A 17561-nucleotide genomic window follows, 5' to 3' on the forward strand; every position below is an offset into this window, starting at 1 on the left:
GTTAAAGGCAGTAAAGCATCCCTTTTATTTTGATCTTTACATAATTTTACCAACAGGGGGCAGAAACTCTCCCTCCTGAGTGTCCTCACTTTCTTTGAACTCTGGTTCTTCTTTTATATCAGTTGGCTTTGGATAGTTTCAATAAAATGCCACTCATGTCACTTCTTTTTGTTATGTCATATGTTGGTGACTGTTTACTTATTTATTTTCTTCTGGTTGTTTACTACTCCACAATAGCAGTAAACAGGATTTAGCAAGGGAGTACTCTCTCGATCCTGAGTCTTTTGTCTTTCACTCATCTTGACAAGGGAGTGCTGCTGTGGATGGCCTATCTACTTTTCTAAACGTTTTCAGACTTTTAAAGCTCATCTATGAATGGCAGCAAGCAAAATGACTGCCCATAGGGGACATCACATATTGCGAAAGCTTGAACCAACAGCACACGTGCGCCCCCTCCCATCACACACGCACACACGCACACGCACGCACACGCGCACAATGGCGTCAGAGGTTGTGGCTCTGTTTCAACTTGTTGCAGATCAAGTGGAGTTGCCAAGACCAAGCACACCTGTGAGCACATGCGCTTGTGTGATTTGTGCGGACAGTTGCATGTTCATGGCTTACCTCATTGCCTTGGACCACAAAGGTGGATTTGAAAGGCAGGGAAGAATCAGATGTTACAGTGAGGCCTATTACTTTTATCACACCATTTTGCATACAAATTTTATTTTGTAATTATGGTAAAACTTCCGTTATCGTTCCCTCATCCCTGCTGCAAAATTAGTAAATGGCATATGCAAGCATATTGTATCTTTTGGGATGCCATGCTGTTTAATAACACAACATATTTAAATTGTTAAATGAATATCCGTCTGACAGTGATTATGAATTTGTGTTTTTTTTTTTAACTTGAACTTTTTGACATTGGATCTCATGAGAGCTTGCCTGAATTGTCTGACTAGTGAGTGTATGTTGCGCAGCTTGTCCTTATGTTTGAGTCAATGTATAGATCTACATTGCCACGTGTCCATTCACCCTCATATCATACAGTTTACATTAAGTCTGGAACATTGACCCGTCTCTTTGCTTTCATCTGATAAACCACGGCAGGGAACATAATGGACTTTACATATTCTCCTATGTATACGTGTGTGTCCCCATTTTTGGATTTGTCTTGTTTAAAAGAAATAAAAACAATGACATTCTCTATATTTTTCAGTCTTTAAAATGCTTCTCATGCTTGGCTTTATATTGTTAGACCTGTTATGACATCATAAACTAAACTAATATGATTTCCCAACTTGCAATGTCTAACAGTGTATGAGTAGAACTTGTTCACTTTTTTTTTTTTAGAAAATTACATCTGTTGTCTTATAATTATTTATTTTTTATTATTATTGCATATACTAAATCACCCATTGTTTTATTTGACTGTTTTTTCCCTATGGGATGAGGTTAATATAATCTTAAAAATATCAAAGACTTTAGGACAGTATGTGTGTCACAATATCAACATTCTTTCTGTCTCTCTCTCTTACACACTCACATACACATGCCCAGACAGTGTTTACTGAGCTCAGGCCTTCACAAAGTGTTTTGCAGCATGCATGTACACGTGTCCCAGCATTTCAGTCTCTGTCCAGGCATGCCATAATTAGAATGCTGTACCGATTTTTTTCTTTTTTTTTTTAGGCTCCCATCCCTATTTCCCTCTCTTCTCTCCCTTGTCTATGTCTGTTTCTCTCTCACTCTACACACACTAGTCCTCACCTTTGTCCTGCCTCAGAGATAATAGAATACTGCTTTCTTAATTATTCATGACATCATAACCACGCCTACAGAATACCGTTTATGTCAAAAATGTCCAATTTCTCCGCCCCATTTGTTAAAAAATATCAAATTTCCACGCCTCCTCTGTTAAAAAATTTACAATTTCCCCGCCTCCTTGAAGCGTTAATCCCTCCCTACAGAATACTGTTTCTGTCAAAAATTTACAATTTCCCCGCCTCCTTGAATAGGAAGGTGCTAGGGGTGGGAGGGGTGGAGACATCACCCTTCATTTTTCTCGCCCGGGGCAGGATAAATGACGGCGTTTGATTGTCCAAATGTAGGTTGCCGCAACAAATACATGTCCAGGCTTGTGTCGGTGCAAACATGACTAGGCATGTTTGCAAAAACGAAAGGAAAGGGGGTCGACAGGATGTCCAAACTTGCCTGCCACTCGTCAACAGGATGTCCAAACTTGCCTGCCACTCACTATCTTTTCAAACACCTTAAGGCTCTTATCAGATGTAGGATGTGACAGGCTTGAGGGGTGTCTATGCAAGTCGCCGGGACTTGCACAGACAACACCCATGCATGCACATTGCCATCTTTAGACTTATGTCGCTGGGAACATTTCTAGGCATGTTTGCAAAAAGAAAACGGGGGCTTTTATCAACCGAATAAACATATACCTGGTCAACACCTTATTGAAAGGTAAAAACAACGCCGACCCCTTTCAACTCATATTATTTCAATTATTTAATTAGGTTTTATATATCTAAATTATTTAATTAAATGATATATATATATAAATAAGTGATATATATATATATATATATATATATATCACTTATTTAATTAGCTGCTTTATACCACTATACTTCAAATATTTAAATATTGATGACATATGTACAGTACCCCTTTCAACTCATATTATTTCACTTATTTAATTAGGTTTTATATATCTCAATTAGTTAATTAAATGATATATATCTCACGTATTTAATTAGATGCTTTATATACTTCAAATATTAAAATATTGATGACATATGTACAGTACCCCTTTCAACTCATATTATTTCACTTATTTAAGTAGGTTTTATATATCTCAATTAGTTAATTAAATGATATATATCTCACTTATTTAATTAGCTGCTTTATATAACACTGTACTTCAAATATTAAAATATTGATGACATAAGTACAGTTTGGGAGGGAGCGTGGGGAACACATCAATTTTTTTGACAGAAACAGTATTCTGTAGGGAGGGATTAACGCTTCAAGGAGGCGGGGAAATTGTAAATTTTTTAACAGAGGAGGCGTGGAAATTTGATATTTTTTAACAAAAGGGGCGGGGAAATTGGACATTTTTGACATAAACGGTATTCTGTAGGCGTGGTTATGACGTCATGAATAATTAAGAAAGCAGTATTCTATTATCTCTTGCCTCTATACGTATATGTGTGCCTGTGTGTGCGTGAATGAGTGTGTGTGTTTGCAAGAGAGCGAGAGAAAAAGAGAGAGACAGAGACAGAGGGTTAGTGGTGTGTCCACTGATGCGCACCTCACTTGAACTCTGCTTAGTGCAATTGTCCTGCACGCAGTTTGCTGGATTTGGACGTCTCTGACAGAAGTGTTAACACATGTGACTAAAACTTTAGAGGATGTACTACGTGAAAAAGAAGGTAAATATTCCTGCATTAATAATTTTTTTGTACAAGTTGACAGCAGCTTGCATGTGGAGGCATGTTTTTGTGATTTAAAATGTTACGTTAGGCGTGAATACAGTTTTTCATTAAAATTGAAGAGCTACAGTTGCTTATTGCTTCTCTTGCTGATGCTCAAGTAACTTAGACCACATTGACTTTTTTTATTGACAGAAAATGATTGAATGAGCACAAGGCGGACCGATAGACTTGTGTTTTTCTGGAGACTTTTTTAAGATCAATAAATACATATGGATAGATTTGAAGAGTTGTATGACTTAGTTTAGCGCTTGAAAAGGAGCCTGATACTGTGTCGACTTTGACAAGTGTGTCACCACACATGCGCCTCAGCGAGCAACTCTTTCTTCTCTTCAAACACCGCAAAGAAGACAAGCGAGAGGTGGCAGGTAATTAGACAGTCCAGATTAGATTGGTGTTTTACAAGTTAACCCACATAGCCCCAAGGTGGCTACTGTGGGGATCATGCTTCAACCGCGCCTGACACATAGACACACACGATCCGGTGTTCTTGTATGCTTAATGCTTTCATTGACTCAGTCTGAATCAGACTCAGTTTTATTGGCCAAGTAAACCAGACAAGTACTTTGTTTCCGTTAGTTGGAGCCTCACAAAAAGCAGCAGCAAAAAAAAAAAACTACAGAAGTAAAGCATACATTTAGAGTGTTTAAAGTTCAGAGAGTTATTCAACAAAACTGTTTTGATCAACAACAATGTGTAAATGATGCAGCGTAACAGAAAACTATGAATGCTGTCATTTAGAACGATGTGGAAATTGTCAATATGAAATATGAATTAACTGTTTGAAAAGTTAATGCCAGGGGGTGAAAGCTATTGGATCGGCTGCTGTTTAAGTGTGGATTGACGATAGTGCCTACCAGAGGGAAGGAGCTGGAAAAAGAGGAAGGGGTGAATCTGACAGGATTAAGTGGAGGGAAGTACAGATGTTCTTTAATTGGTCATTTTTAGAATGATAAATGATAAGTGTATACCAACCTGGACACATACCTGTACACTTGCGCATTGTATAAAGTTGTAACGTCTTCAACAAAGTCCAGTAGTCTTGATTGAACTTTTGTGTGGATTACCTTGACCCGGATGACTGTAACCCGACCTCCCTGCGTGACTCTCTCCAGCATCTCTACCTGTGTCCTTCCTCTGTCTCTCTCCTCCCTCTTCACCTCCCTCATTCTCTCCTCTGCTCTTCTCTCACCCAGTCCCAGTACAACTTGCTCAGTAGCAGCATGGAGAGTCTGGGGAGCAGGGCCAGGCCCGCCAGCCCCTACAGTTCCGAGAACGCCTCTTCGGCCGTGCCCACCCCCTCGCCCTACTCCCAGCCCAACTCCACCTTCGAGGGCCTGTCGCCTGCCCCGGCCATCCCCTCCAACACCGACTACCCAGGACCGCACACCTTCCAGGTGTCCTTCCAACAGTCCAGCACTGCCAAGTCGGCCACATGGACAGTAAGTAAATACGCTCTTGGTAAGCCCATTTGGGCTTTCTTCATTCATTCTTTTTTTCTCTTCTGCTTTGCACCCACAAAAACATGTACACTCAGACATCTGTGCCCTGTTGCAAACACTCAAGCCAGCACATTTGCAGGCCTGTCTTGTGCAAGGGAAAGTAACGGACCATCCAATGGGTCATCATGCCCTCTATTCTATTCGTTTGCAAGTCAAATCTAAAGTGACACATTGCTTCTCTGTACTTTATATTGAAAGAAGCTTCAATGGTTCAATGTTCATAGAATTTTTTTAAAATCGAGCAACACATTTTTTTTACTTCTTTCATTCCTGTTCATATCTGGGGTTTTTTCAATTAATGTCCTGGATGATCCAGATATTTCTTTGAATTTAAAATATATATATTACATTACAAAAGTCAAATGCAAGCTTTGTTTTAATTTGTGACATGGATTCCTTCATGCACTCAAACTCATTTTAATCATGGGTTTCCTTGAGAGGCTCGTTATGACTCTGTAAATCATATACATGTATGAACACCTCATATTATTTAGTGTATATCTTTGTGCAATTTCACTTGCTTTTCATTCTTATTGTCTGTTTTTATTCCAACAAATTGAATTGGGTGTTAGAAGTTGCGGAAAATATTGACCACTAAATGCTATTGCCCCATTTACGCTATGTTAGGAACAGATTGTATGAGATGCTAAAAGTAAATGACATTTAGTCACATATGTTCTGCCCAAATGAAAAGAACAAATCCATTTTAGAACACATGAAGTAGACACTTTTTAAATGCTTCAGTGGGCCCCAAAATGAAAAGATTGGCATGTTGTATCACTTTACAGACATTATCATTTTCCCTAGCCAATGAATTTACCTGGTTCTTTGTTTCTTTGCTTTTTGTCCCAAATCTGGATGTGGGCCCCATTGGGGATGGTGTAAAAAGATTTATATCCCCCACTGACACAAACACACAGGCCCCCGCTCCCATGAACTCTGTGGAAAGGTGTCACCTCCGCCTGTCACACATTAGACTTTCTTAAAAAGAGAAACGGGATGCAAACTGCACATCCATCACTCCGCGTGTGTTGAAATGTGTCTGATTGAGGGGCTCCCCCATGACTGTGTTTGCTGGAGGCAACCATGCATGGTGGGCTTCTTCACGCAGCTCTCAGTGATGTAAGAAGATCCCGCTGTCGACCTAAGAGTGTGACCTTTAACCTGCTGCTTTTATTCTGCTGTCTCTTTCTTCCTCTTGCCTAAACCCACTTAAACCTGTCAGCTCAAGCTCCACTTTTTTCATTGTAGCTTATCAAAAAAAAAATGTCTTCTAAACATTATTGCCGGATGTTTTTCAACATGAATGTATTTTATCTGTAAAAATACTGCTTTGCCATGGAAAAAAAATGTTTTATGAGACACTCTAAATTGTCCCAAAGTGTGATTGTGAGTGTGGATGGTTGTTGATCTATATATGCCTTACGATTGGCTGTCAACCATTTTAGGATGTACCTCCTAAAAGCTGCTAGGATAGGCTACAGCACGCCCGCAACCCTGTTGAGGGTAAGCAATTTGGATAAGGGATGGATGGATGTTTTATGAGATGAAATAGTGTGCCAGAACATCTGTCCCAAATATGGATTAGAGGTCCCAGAATCACGATTGCAGACAACTCCAAAGGTAATTGAGAACAACCAGGCAAGATCCTGGGACTTCCATATCCAGACTGACAAACTGGTGATAACCAACCAGCCTCACATAGTGGTGGTGGATAAACATCAGAAGAAGGCAGACATAATTGATGTAGCGATCCTGAATGATAGCAGCTTCCAGTTTTGCTCCAGATCAGATTAATAATAATAATAATTCTAATAATAATAATTATTATTATTTAGGATATACATACATATATTATTATTATTATTATGAACTATTATTATTATTATTATACTATTATTAATCAGATGAAATTATTTTTACAGTGATTTGGAGGATTCTGTGTACAAAGACCACTGTCATATTTACGATTGAAATATGATGATATCCACCACGCATTAGTGGAGCATAGAAACTGTCTGCGTGCACTTGGGTCAAATCCCCCAAAATTGCGTTACACCATCTGCGCTTTAGACCTGGTTTCACCTATTCAACAGTCTAGTCTACTTTTTGGCACCAAATTGTCAGGCGCGTTATAGGTGTGAAATAAAAAATGCACAAAATACTTTGCGAGGCGCAGCACGGGCTGTCAAATTACCAAAAACGGTTAACTAGACTTGCCCAGGAACAAAAATTAAAATCCAGCCGTTTTTACACCAAGAACAGGTGGCCCAGTGTTGAGCTGTATATTTATTGGCAGATAACATTGTATAATTGTAACATTAGAGTTATATGTTTGGGTTAAGGTTTATGACCTGTTTAATAAGCAAAAAACAAAGACAAGCATGAATTGTATCATTGTGTGCCTGTTGAATCTTTTCGGAAGGCTTAGAATGAAAATATCCATCTGCCTGTCTATGAAATTGGAGCCCTTTATGTCCACTTTTCTTATAGTCAGCTCAGTGTGTGATGCAAAGTTTAGCAGCCAAGAAGAGGCCGCATTATCCCACTTTTTCTAATTTGCAGCCTCTCCTCCTCTAAAATATTCACAATAGTAGGTCAGAAGCTCTGAGTCCTTCTTGACCCCCCGCTAGCTGACTCCATATTCAGTATCTTACAGTATCTAAGCACCACCATGCCTGGAATGGGCTACCTATCTCACCTCCCAAGTTACCCCTATAAGCAATGATTTTAAAGGATGTGTCTTGTGTACAGTATGTATCTGTGTTTGTGTGTGCGTGCGTGTGGGGGTGTGTGGGTGTGTGTGTGTGTGTTTGGGGGTGGGGTGGGTGGTCGAAGGGTGGTTGTGATGCGTTCAGGGGTATATGCTCCAGCATGTATTGCAAGGCGGCCTGTCAGAAGTTGCTTTTCCCGGCTATTAGCTTCTCTCCGCTTGGCTGCAGGTCCCAACATGCCCCTGCAATGCATCTCCCTTATTTTCACCGAGCATCTATCTGCAAGGCGAACATCATTGCTGATGCTGTCGTGAACATCTAAGAAAAAAAAATCAAACTTCTTAATCGTTTTGTCCGTTCATCAACAGTTTTATGGTATGCATAAAACATGAATCATGTGATTATTCATTATTCTTTGTCAGAGAGTTGCCAATTGTAGCCTTCTAGCCTCAAAACCATTTACCGTAATTGTTTAAGGGAAATGCTTTTTATGGTTTTACAAACACTGTATGTTTTTGTAGGAGGAAATGTATTTGTGTCCATTGTCAACATGATAATAGAAATTTGTGGAATTAGGTGATTTCTCATCGGGCAAGCTGTTTCTTGTGTATATGGATGGCGATCAAGCAATTATCACCCTCTTTCCAGAAGCGTGTCAGGACCCGCCACCAGTGGACCGCAGTGCGATGACATACACTCAATACTGTAAAGATGGTCGGCTCCCCAGTGACAGAACATTGAACACACGTTTTTACATCGATTTAGGGAATCTTTTTTTGCACCACACCACACATTGACCAATTCTGAAAACATCAGTTTTTACATAGCTTTTACTAATTAAAAAAATAAAGAACAAACAATTGCAACAAAAATTTTGTTCTCCCACAAAACACTTTTTCTAGATTTGGAGGAACGAGTCAATAATCAAAACCTTGATAAATATTTTCCATTCCTTTTCACCCTTTCTCCTGTCAGTAACATCCGTGTTTTTGTCCAGCGCTGAAGTTGATCCATCACTCATCTTTTGTCTTAACGGAAAGTTGTTGTTTTTTATTAATGCAGCTCTTCACTTTGAAGATTGATGCAGACTATATTTTGTGTTGTTAGTGTATGTGAACACCAGTCAGGATGGTGGACAAGTTGAGACATCTCCAAAGGCATCTGAATCTTGGAAGATTGAGAGAAAAAAAATGCACATAACTTTTTCATGCACTTAAAGACGCTCCATCAAAAGGTGTATTGATATGGCCCGGTACTTTATCCATGATAAATTAGGATATCATCTCAACTCTTCACAAGCATGAATGCATAGTTATTATCTTGTGACCACAGCGTACAAATAACATTTTGGTATGGTGCGTCGTGTAATAATAATCCACCCATCTATCCATTTTCTATAGCACATCATTAGAGAGCCTATCCTAGCTAAAAGCAGTCATCATCATCATGATCATCATTTGAGAAGTTTGGGTTGTTGAAACGTGTCAGGACAGGCTTAGGGGGCTGCTACGTAGCACATAGGCATTTTCACTGCCCTCAGTGCTGATGACCGTGTGTGTGTCTGTGTGTGTAAGTGTGAGTGTAGTGTGTGCATTTCTAAGGGCTTAGGAAAGGTGTCACAACAAACAAAATGATAATTTTTTCCAATAAAGAAACCACTGGGTGCATCACAGCCTTGTGTGTATAAATTGGGGTCAAAGATCCTCCCTCACAAATCCTCTTTGTGAACACTTTTGAAGTGATGCACACTGTGCATGGTCCCATTTTTTTTACCAATACTTGAGATTGAGTGAATATATTAATGTCTTTTAATCCATAATGTCTTACTTTAGCAAACATGTCATACTTTGAATTGTGACTATGAATCCATGTTACATGCAACACATTCAGGTATACTGTAGCTCTGATGCACATCCAGCACGTGACTTGAGTTGTCATTACTTATTTGCCTCTCACCGTGTGCATGTTATTTCCTCCCCTAGTACTCCCCACTGCTAAAGAAGCTCTACTGTCAGATTGCCAAGACGTGTCCCATCCAGATCAAGTTGTCCTCCTCCCCTCCCCATGGAAGCATTATCCGAGCGATGCCTGTCTACAAGAAGGCAGAGCATGTGACAGAAGTGGTCAAGCGTTGCCCCAACCACGAGCTGGGCCGAGAATACAATGACAGTACGGCCACGCAATCTGATTTACTGTACTGCCTTTCACAATGTGTGTGTGCACTGTGCAGTTATTCCAAGATTAGCTGTCGTTCATTCAAGATGTTGTTCAGATACAGCAAACTGAATTCATTCAGCACTGTGACGCTTCAAATTTCATTTGCTGATTGTTCAGGCCAAGTTGCACCGGCCAGCCATCTTATCCGAGTGGAGGGGAACAACCTCTGCCAGTACATGGATGATGCTGTGACAGGCCGCCAGAGTGTTTTTGTTCCATATGAGACTCCACAGGTCTGTGCTTCTTCTACAGAATGTATCATGAATAACGCGCCCCGAAGTAGTCATTTGAGAATGCTATGCTAAGTTTGGAATTTTATGCATTATTTTATTTGTTCATTTTAATATGTTGCACGTCTTCCTTCATCACCCTAAATATTGGGGCTCAATACAAGCCTCAAGATAAACCACATTTGGGTCAATTGGAGTTCTATTTCCACCCAAAATTGCTTTTTCTTCGGATAATTACCAAACCGGCATGGTGGTAAACTGTTTTCGCAGTTGCATGTCCAACTCACAGTTCACAGGACCGGAGATCAATTCCAGGCTCCGGACCTCCTCTTTGGAGTATGCATGTTCTCCCTGGGCCTGCGTGGGTTTAGATACTATTTGGGTCCGGGTACTGCGGTTTGCTCCAACATTCCCCCCAAAAAACATGCTTTGTAGGTTAATGGAACACTCTAAATTGTCCTTAGGTGTGATTGCAAGTCTGAATGGTTGTTTGTTTATGCGTGCCCGGCGATTGGCTGGCAACCAGTTCCGGGTTTAGCTCACCTTCTGCCGGTAGACAGCTGGGATAGGCTCCAGCACGCCCACGACCCTCGTGAGGATAGATAGCTTGGATGGATGAGTGGATGGATTAACAAATCAAAAGCAGCTACAACACTGCCCTCTAGAGGTGGACTTTCCACAAGCAGTGCCAAATTGGAATTTAGTATTAGAGGAGAAGCGGTATTGACAATGACACATGATTGTGTGAAATAAATTGCTTGTGGACATAGAATTCTAATTCTAATTTTCAAACATATAAAAAAAGGTCCACACGACAGTTTGATTTGTTATGGCATGTTGCAGGTGGGTACAGAGTTTACCACCATCTTGTACAACTTCATGTGCAACAGCAGCTGTGTGGGTGGCATGAACAGGCGACCCATCCTGATCATTATTACTTTGGAATCAAGAGAGTGAGTCAGCATTTCAATTACTTTTTTAAAAACAATGAGTTGATCTTTGCAAGCAAGGATTTAATTTAGCAATTTCATGTAATTTAAGAAAATGTTTTAACTATATATTACAGTGGATCCCCGCCATAAGCGGACCTATGGATAGCGAAAATCTGCGTGTTATTGACGGCGATTGAAATGCATTGGGAAGAAATATATGTATACTTTTCAACTGCAAGATTTTTTTTTAATCGGTGAACGAATCCGTGAGTGCCAAACCAAGATTTTGCGAGGGGTCCGCTGTATTTCCAAAATGTTGAAGTTGTCATTAAGTATGTTTGCTATACATTAGTATTGATCGACTCCAACTATTCTTGCAACAACCTTGTAGTGGGCAAGTGTTAGGTCGAAGGTCATTTGAAGGCCGGATATGTGCATGTCCTGGTCGAGATCGCAAAGCAGATGAGGACCACTTCAGGGAACAGCAGGTCCTGAATGATACTGTGGCAAAGAATGGCACTGCTAATAAGCGCAGTAAGTTATTGTTATTAGTATCCTGTTGTCATTATTATGAGTCTGTACAATGCGTAAAAACAATTGTATGCATTTATCTTCTACAGATTTCAAACAGATCCCACCAAATATTTCCAGCCCAAATGTTAACCTTAGGAAGCGACGGCATGGAGATGAGGAGATATACTATATTCCTGTAAGTGCTTTATTTTTTTTAATCAGAATCAGCCATCCCTGGGTGAAATATGGTATATTACAGTGACAAGTGAAAATCGGGAAACATTTGAAAGTGAGTCAAAATATAGTTCAAAATAAGGTCGCATCTGAATGTTAATGGAACAGGATTTCTGGGAATGTTATACAGTTTTATGTCGTATAAATCACAATTTGGCATTTTCAAACAGTGTAGGTTGACTTCGGTGTGAATGCGAATGTGAATGGCTGGTTGTGTGAATCTGCCTTGTGAGTGACTGGCAACAAGTCTGCCTCATACCCAATTCAATTCGGTTTGATTCAGTGTGGTTATGATTCGATTCGATAATGTATGGCTCCGTTCCGGAATGTATGATGCAATGAGTTTTTTGTTAATGGAAAACGACCATTTTATAATATAAATTAACTTGTCAGCACTGTAAATGTGGCATTTCCTTAAAAGAGTTTTTATCAAATATGAAGATGCATATTTGCAGCTGTTTATTAACAGGTAACAAACAACATGTGAAGGCTCGCCAAAGCCCAAACTGTCCAAGTTAATTTCATTCAAACAGACAACAAATGCAATTCACTTAAATCAAATCTGATTCTCTGAATGAACTAGGTTTTCGTTTCACCTTTGTTCGCTAATCATAATGCACGGCCCCGACCCCCGACCCTCGCTAGGATAAGGATGGGTAGGTAATGTATCTTTGTTCAAAAATGTAATAATATTCAAATATCTAGGCCAGCGACATAGGCAGAACAATGAAATGCTCCTCCACTAGATGGCAGAAGGTACAATTCTTCACACCCTGTAAGTCAATTTGGGACTAAACTGAGACAAGCTCATCATTATTTCAGTAAATATAATTTTGACATTTTTATTTAATTGTGTGCTTTTTTCTTGAAAGGTAAATTAAGTTCTTTGCCTAAAAGTTGGAAAACACTGTCAGGCAACGGAGGGATGTTTTGCTCAGTGGCGCATGTGTAAATATTTAGCAACACAGCCATTAAAAAAAAAAAAAAAAATAGCAAGCAAATACTATTCCCGACAAACATGTTTCATGTAGCACTTGATGTGTGTGTGTGCAGGTTCGTGGCCGGGAAAATTTTGAGCTGCTGATGAAGATTAAAGACAGTTTGGAACTGGTGGAGCTTGTTCCTCAGCCACTTGTGGACTCCTACAGGCAACAAACACAGCAGCAGCTGCTCCAAAGACCGTAAGTCACAGTGATGCACACATGCTGTACACAACACGGTTCACTAACGCTAGTGTGCTTACAGCTGTGGCGACATGGCTTACTCATTTGATTTCAAAGCTATGCAGACATTGCTCTTATCCAACAGTGAATTTGTTTCTCCAGGAGCCAGATAACATCACCCTCCTCTCCATTGTCAAATATGAACAAACTTCACCCACACGGAGGCCTCAGCAAATCCCAGACAGCCAACCACCTGGCGGGGACACAACACCAGCACCACCCCACAAGCCACACCCCCATGGCACATATGAGTGAGTATGCGTTGAGATCATTTGTACACTATATTGGGGATGGGCAGCTTGCAGTGAATCCTGGAGGCAGACACAATTTTTCAAAAGTGCTTCTTGTGCACATAGCACCATGCACTTCCCAACTAGATGCAGGACAAAACTTCTGTAAATATGAACAAAATACCCACCCAAAAAAAAGTGTTCTATATTTCTATATTCTATATTATAATGTATTTATAAACTACCCTAATCCTAACACAAAGTTTTTGAAGCAAACAAAAACTGTATTGTGTATACTGTATTTTTTCCAGTGCAAAGGGTTGTTGCATAAAAATGATGATGCAATAACTTGTTTTGCATATTTTCCACAAAAATAAATTTACCGCAAAAGAAAATGTTAGGCCTACTCACATTGTAGTATAGGGCAGTAAAACACCAAGCGTAAGCACAAGACATGTCTGTCATTTAAGGTTATTGTGGTTAAGGAAAACTAGCAAAATAACTAAAACTAAAATTTAGAAAATATATACAGCTATCTACGAGCAGTAGGTGGGGTACACCCAGGACTGGTTGCCAATCAATCGCAGGGTACACAAAGCATACACAAAATAATAATAAACAAAAACAAAAATGAATACAAACTCATAAAAACTAAACCAAAATGAAGCCTTTAAAAATAAATAAAATTAATAGAACTGACAAACCCACGCCTAAAACTAATCAAAACTAACTAAATTTAAAGAAACAAAACTCAAAACAAAATAAAAACAGACTATAATGAAAATTCCTAAACTATTATAATGCCACCGCTATCAAGTTGTGATTGGCGAGATTATAATTTAAAACTACGGTCGACCACTATATATTCACAAATGTATTTATTTATTTTTTTGTGTGTAAAGAGCTTTTAAAGCTTTTTTTCACAAATTGGAGAAAAAATGTCGAGAATGTTTTGGTAGGATAAATAATGCAGATTATAAATGGGAACTAACTACCGGTAAGTGGTTTAGCCCCACCTCTTAATCAGATGTGCGTCTCCATGATCCTACATTACCGTTCCTCATTTTATTGACATGACTTGACTTCTCTTCCAGGCCACAACATGCTTAACAGCCACCACATGCAGTCTAATGGTGACATGAATGGTGGCCACGGCAGTCAGACTTTAGTGTCTGCTTCACATTGCAGCCCACCCCCTCCGTATAATCCTGACCCCAACCTTGTCAGGTACCTCACCCTCCAATGACACTTCTCAATTTGCCTGTGTAAGACAATTTGGTTGGTTTCACAATTAATCTGTTCCACGCTGGTGTCTTCCAAACAGCCACATTTGCTCATCAGTGTTTGTGCACAAGTGATGCAATTGTTATTTTGACATTAGTTTTAGGTGTTGCAATGGCATTGTCGAACATCATGACTACTGGTGTCATTAATGGACCAGTACAGAATTGGATTAAGTTGGGGGTGGGGGGGACTGTTGGTTAAATAAGAAAAGCTGCTAGATGTGTTTGGTGGACAACAACCCCATAGAGTGTTAGTGTGTATGTCTTTACACTGACAACTTTGTTGGTTTTAGTCGTCCCAAAAGACATTTACAAAGAATCTGTCATACCTTCCTTCAAATACTTTGAATCAGATAAGTTGGTCCAAAAGGAAGCCTTTTTTTAGTTTACCTGTGCAGCCAAGCTGCAAATTTCGTGTCACGCAATTAATGAAATGCAGTTGTTTAGTCGTTTTGTGTACTACCATAAACCTATGCGCGATGCACAAAAGAACGTTTTATTTTTTTAATGTTGTAATGTCTGCTTTATTTGAACATTTTGTTTAATATTTTTCTGAAATTATGTATGAATGCGCTCATTTTTACTACCATGGATATTTTATCTTTTGTAACTTTTTATGCAGAACATTTTTCCATCACTGTATGTTGCCCATACATTTATATTTTATGTATTTATAATAAAGACTCTTCACCAAAGCAAGAATGGCCTAATGAATCATTGATATTTAAGTGTGTTTTTGATTTCAAGTCTTCCATATTTGTCAAGGTGTTCACTTGAGACTTATTTTGTCTTGCTCGGTATTAAACAATTTAAACAGTGCTTCTTTTTTTATTTTTCATCCATATACAGCTTTCTAAGCAGCCTGGGCTGCCAAAACGTCATTGACTACTTCACATCTCAAGGCCTCCAAACTATCTACCATCTCCAGACACTTTCCGTGGAGGTAACAATTCTGTAACGCCTATTAATTTTCTTGTCGAATTAAGAAATTGTGTGTATAATAATTTTTGTCTTGATCATGGTGGCTTTCACTCTTGCACTTGTTTCTGGCTGACATTGCAGGGCACAGTCATATATATCTCCCAACAGAAAAGGGCGGGGAGAGCAGACTGGATGAAACATGTTTATTTAGACATTTTGCAATTAAAACATTCCTAATAGCAAAAGGAAATAAACTGTTTTCTTAACCAAAGCACCATCTGCAGGAGATGAACATATATTACACTAGTTTCATTTGTTCTTATTTGATCAAATTTCAGGCTACCTATCAATCCCAATTTGTTTTCCAGGAATTAGGTGCGCTGAAGATCCCAGAGCAGACTCGCATTGCCATCTGGCGAGGACTCCAGGACATGAAACAAGGCGCTTCACTCCAGCTGCCTGCCTCCTCACATCACCACGACTACCACGGCCAACAGCTTCTACGCTCCGGCGGCAACATGGCCACCTCCACCATGGCCGCCATCGGGGCAGCCGGGGAGCTGCAACGTCAACGCGTAATGGAGGCCGTTCACTTTCGCGTCCGCCATACCATTACCATACCCAACAGGTCAGGTGTTGTCGGGGCAACAGGGATGGCGGCAGGGACTGACGAGTGGGCTGACTTTGGTTTCGACATGCCCGACTGCAAGGTAGCACGCAGCAAGCACCCGATAAAGGAGGAGTTCATGGAAAGAGATGTTCACTGAACCCACAAACCAGTCCCTGCTGCATTTTGCCAATGTTATCAGCAACAGCATATTCAAAGACTGGTACTACACAATCATGTGATTATAGGTATTGCTTTGTGTTGAGTTATTACATAGGCATTGTTATTAATGTGTATCTGTGAAAACTGAGCAGAATCTCGATGCAGTGGTAAAACTTGGGCAAACATTTATTCTGCAATTTTTTGTCATACTGTGAAAATACTGACCTTTCCTGAAAAACATTGCATACCAATTGAGAACATGCTTAAGCAGTATTATATCTGAACATCAGGTATGAAATCTGAGTTACGTGTAGTTAATCGTGAATGGCGTCCCTGTTTACCATGACACCAGACAAGCGAGTAGCATTGTTGTCCGTTCTCTTATGCAAAACCTTGCTGGGCAAGGTCCTACCATGTTAATGCTTGATGAGTGTCTCCAGAGTATCTTTAAGGCACTTCTTTGTGAATATTTTACTGCAACATTCCAGTTTTGTTTCAAGACATCATGCACAAATGATTATTGTGCCCTTGTTAATAATAGGAATATTAATATTGTTTTGTAACACTAATGTGTCACATTTTTGTTGTTGTACATACATTTAACTCACCAACTGGTCAAAGGAGGAGCACTTTCATGCTTTTAAAGTCAAACTTTCAATTTTGTGTTAAACGTGCGTGTGATCAGTATTATGATGTAAATAGTAACCGTTTTGATTGTCTTGTTTCTATCAGTGTAAAAATTATTACCCATCCATTGCTGTTCATTGCTCAATCTTTTTTATGATTAAGTTCAATGTTATTCTCGTTACCCGTAGATGTTGAAATACTGTAATAGTCTCTGTGTAATGTTTCTCAACCCAAAACATCTTGTTTTGTTTTGGACTGCCATTAAAACTGGTTGTGGATAAAGCAGTTTTACGTATGTCATTTGCTTGTACACATTTAGTTTAAATTGATTAAATTTGTTATTCTTCATTAGTGGTCTGTGGGCTATATAATGTTACAGTGGCTTGAACCCAGTGGAGTGCATAGCACAGATGATGGCCAGGGCAAGCACATGTATATGATATGCCCTAGGAATTTACATTTATTGTTGAAGGGGGGCGAATGGAACATTTTGAAACTTAATTTGGAAACTTCTGGTATCTATTGTTTATGTCTTTTAATTTGTGTGCTAATTTCCCCGCTAATTTATATTACACCACATGGAAAATGCTTTGTTACAGCTCCAGCTGTTGTGAAATGCACTATATAAATATAGTTGTATTGTATTGTATTGTATAG

General features: G+C 39.5%; 1 protein-coding gene across 1 annotated transcript; it reads left to right on the forward strand.

The window, feature by feature from the left end:
• Positions 1 to 3234: 3234 nt before the first annotated feature.
• tp73 (tumor protein p73) lies at positions 3235 to 17453 on the forward strand. Its single transcript, XM_088289448.1, has 12 exons — positions 3235 to 3449; positions 4706 to 4951; positions 9708 to 9894; positions 10060 to 10175; positions 11016 to 11125; positions 11496 to 11638; positions 11725 to 11813; positions 12905 to 13032; positions 13177 to 13325; positions 14399 to 14531; positions 15437 to 15530; positions 15877 to 17453. Exons 1-12 carry the CDS (start codon positions 3429 to 3431, stop codon positions 16273 to 16275), a joined length of 1815 nt encoding a protein of 604 aa, XP_088145574.1. The 5' UTR covers positions 3235 to 3428; the 3' UTR covers positions 16276 to 17453.
• Positions 17454 to 17561: the final 108 nt, after the last annotated feature.

Source organism: Idiotropiscis lumnitzeri, chromosome 3, assembly GCF_059441095.1.
Source record: "Idiotropiscis lumnitzeri isolate Australia: NSW breed Sydney's pygmy pipehorse chromosome 3, RoL_Ilum_1.0, whole genome shotgun sequence".
Lineage (NCBI taxonomy): Eukaryota > Metazoa > Chordata > Actinopteri > Syngnathiformes > Syngnathidae > Idiotropiscis > Idiotropiscis lumnitzeri.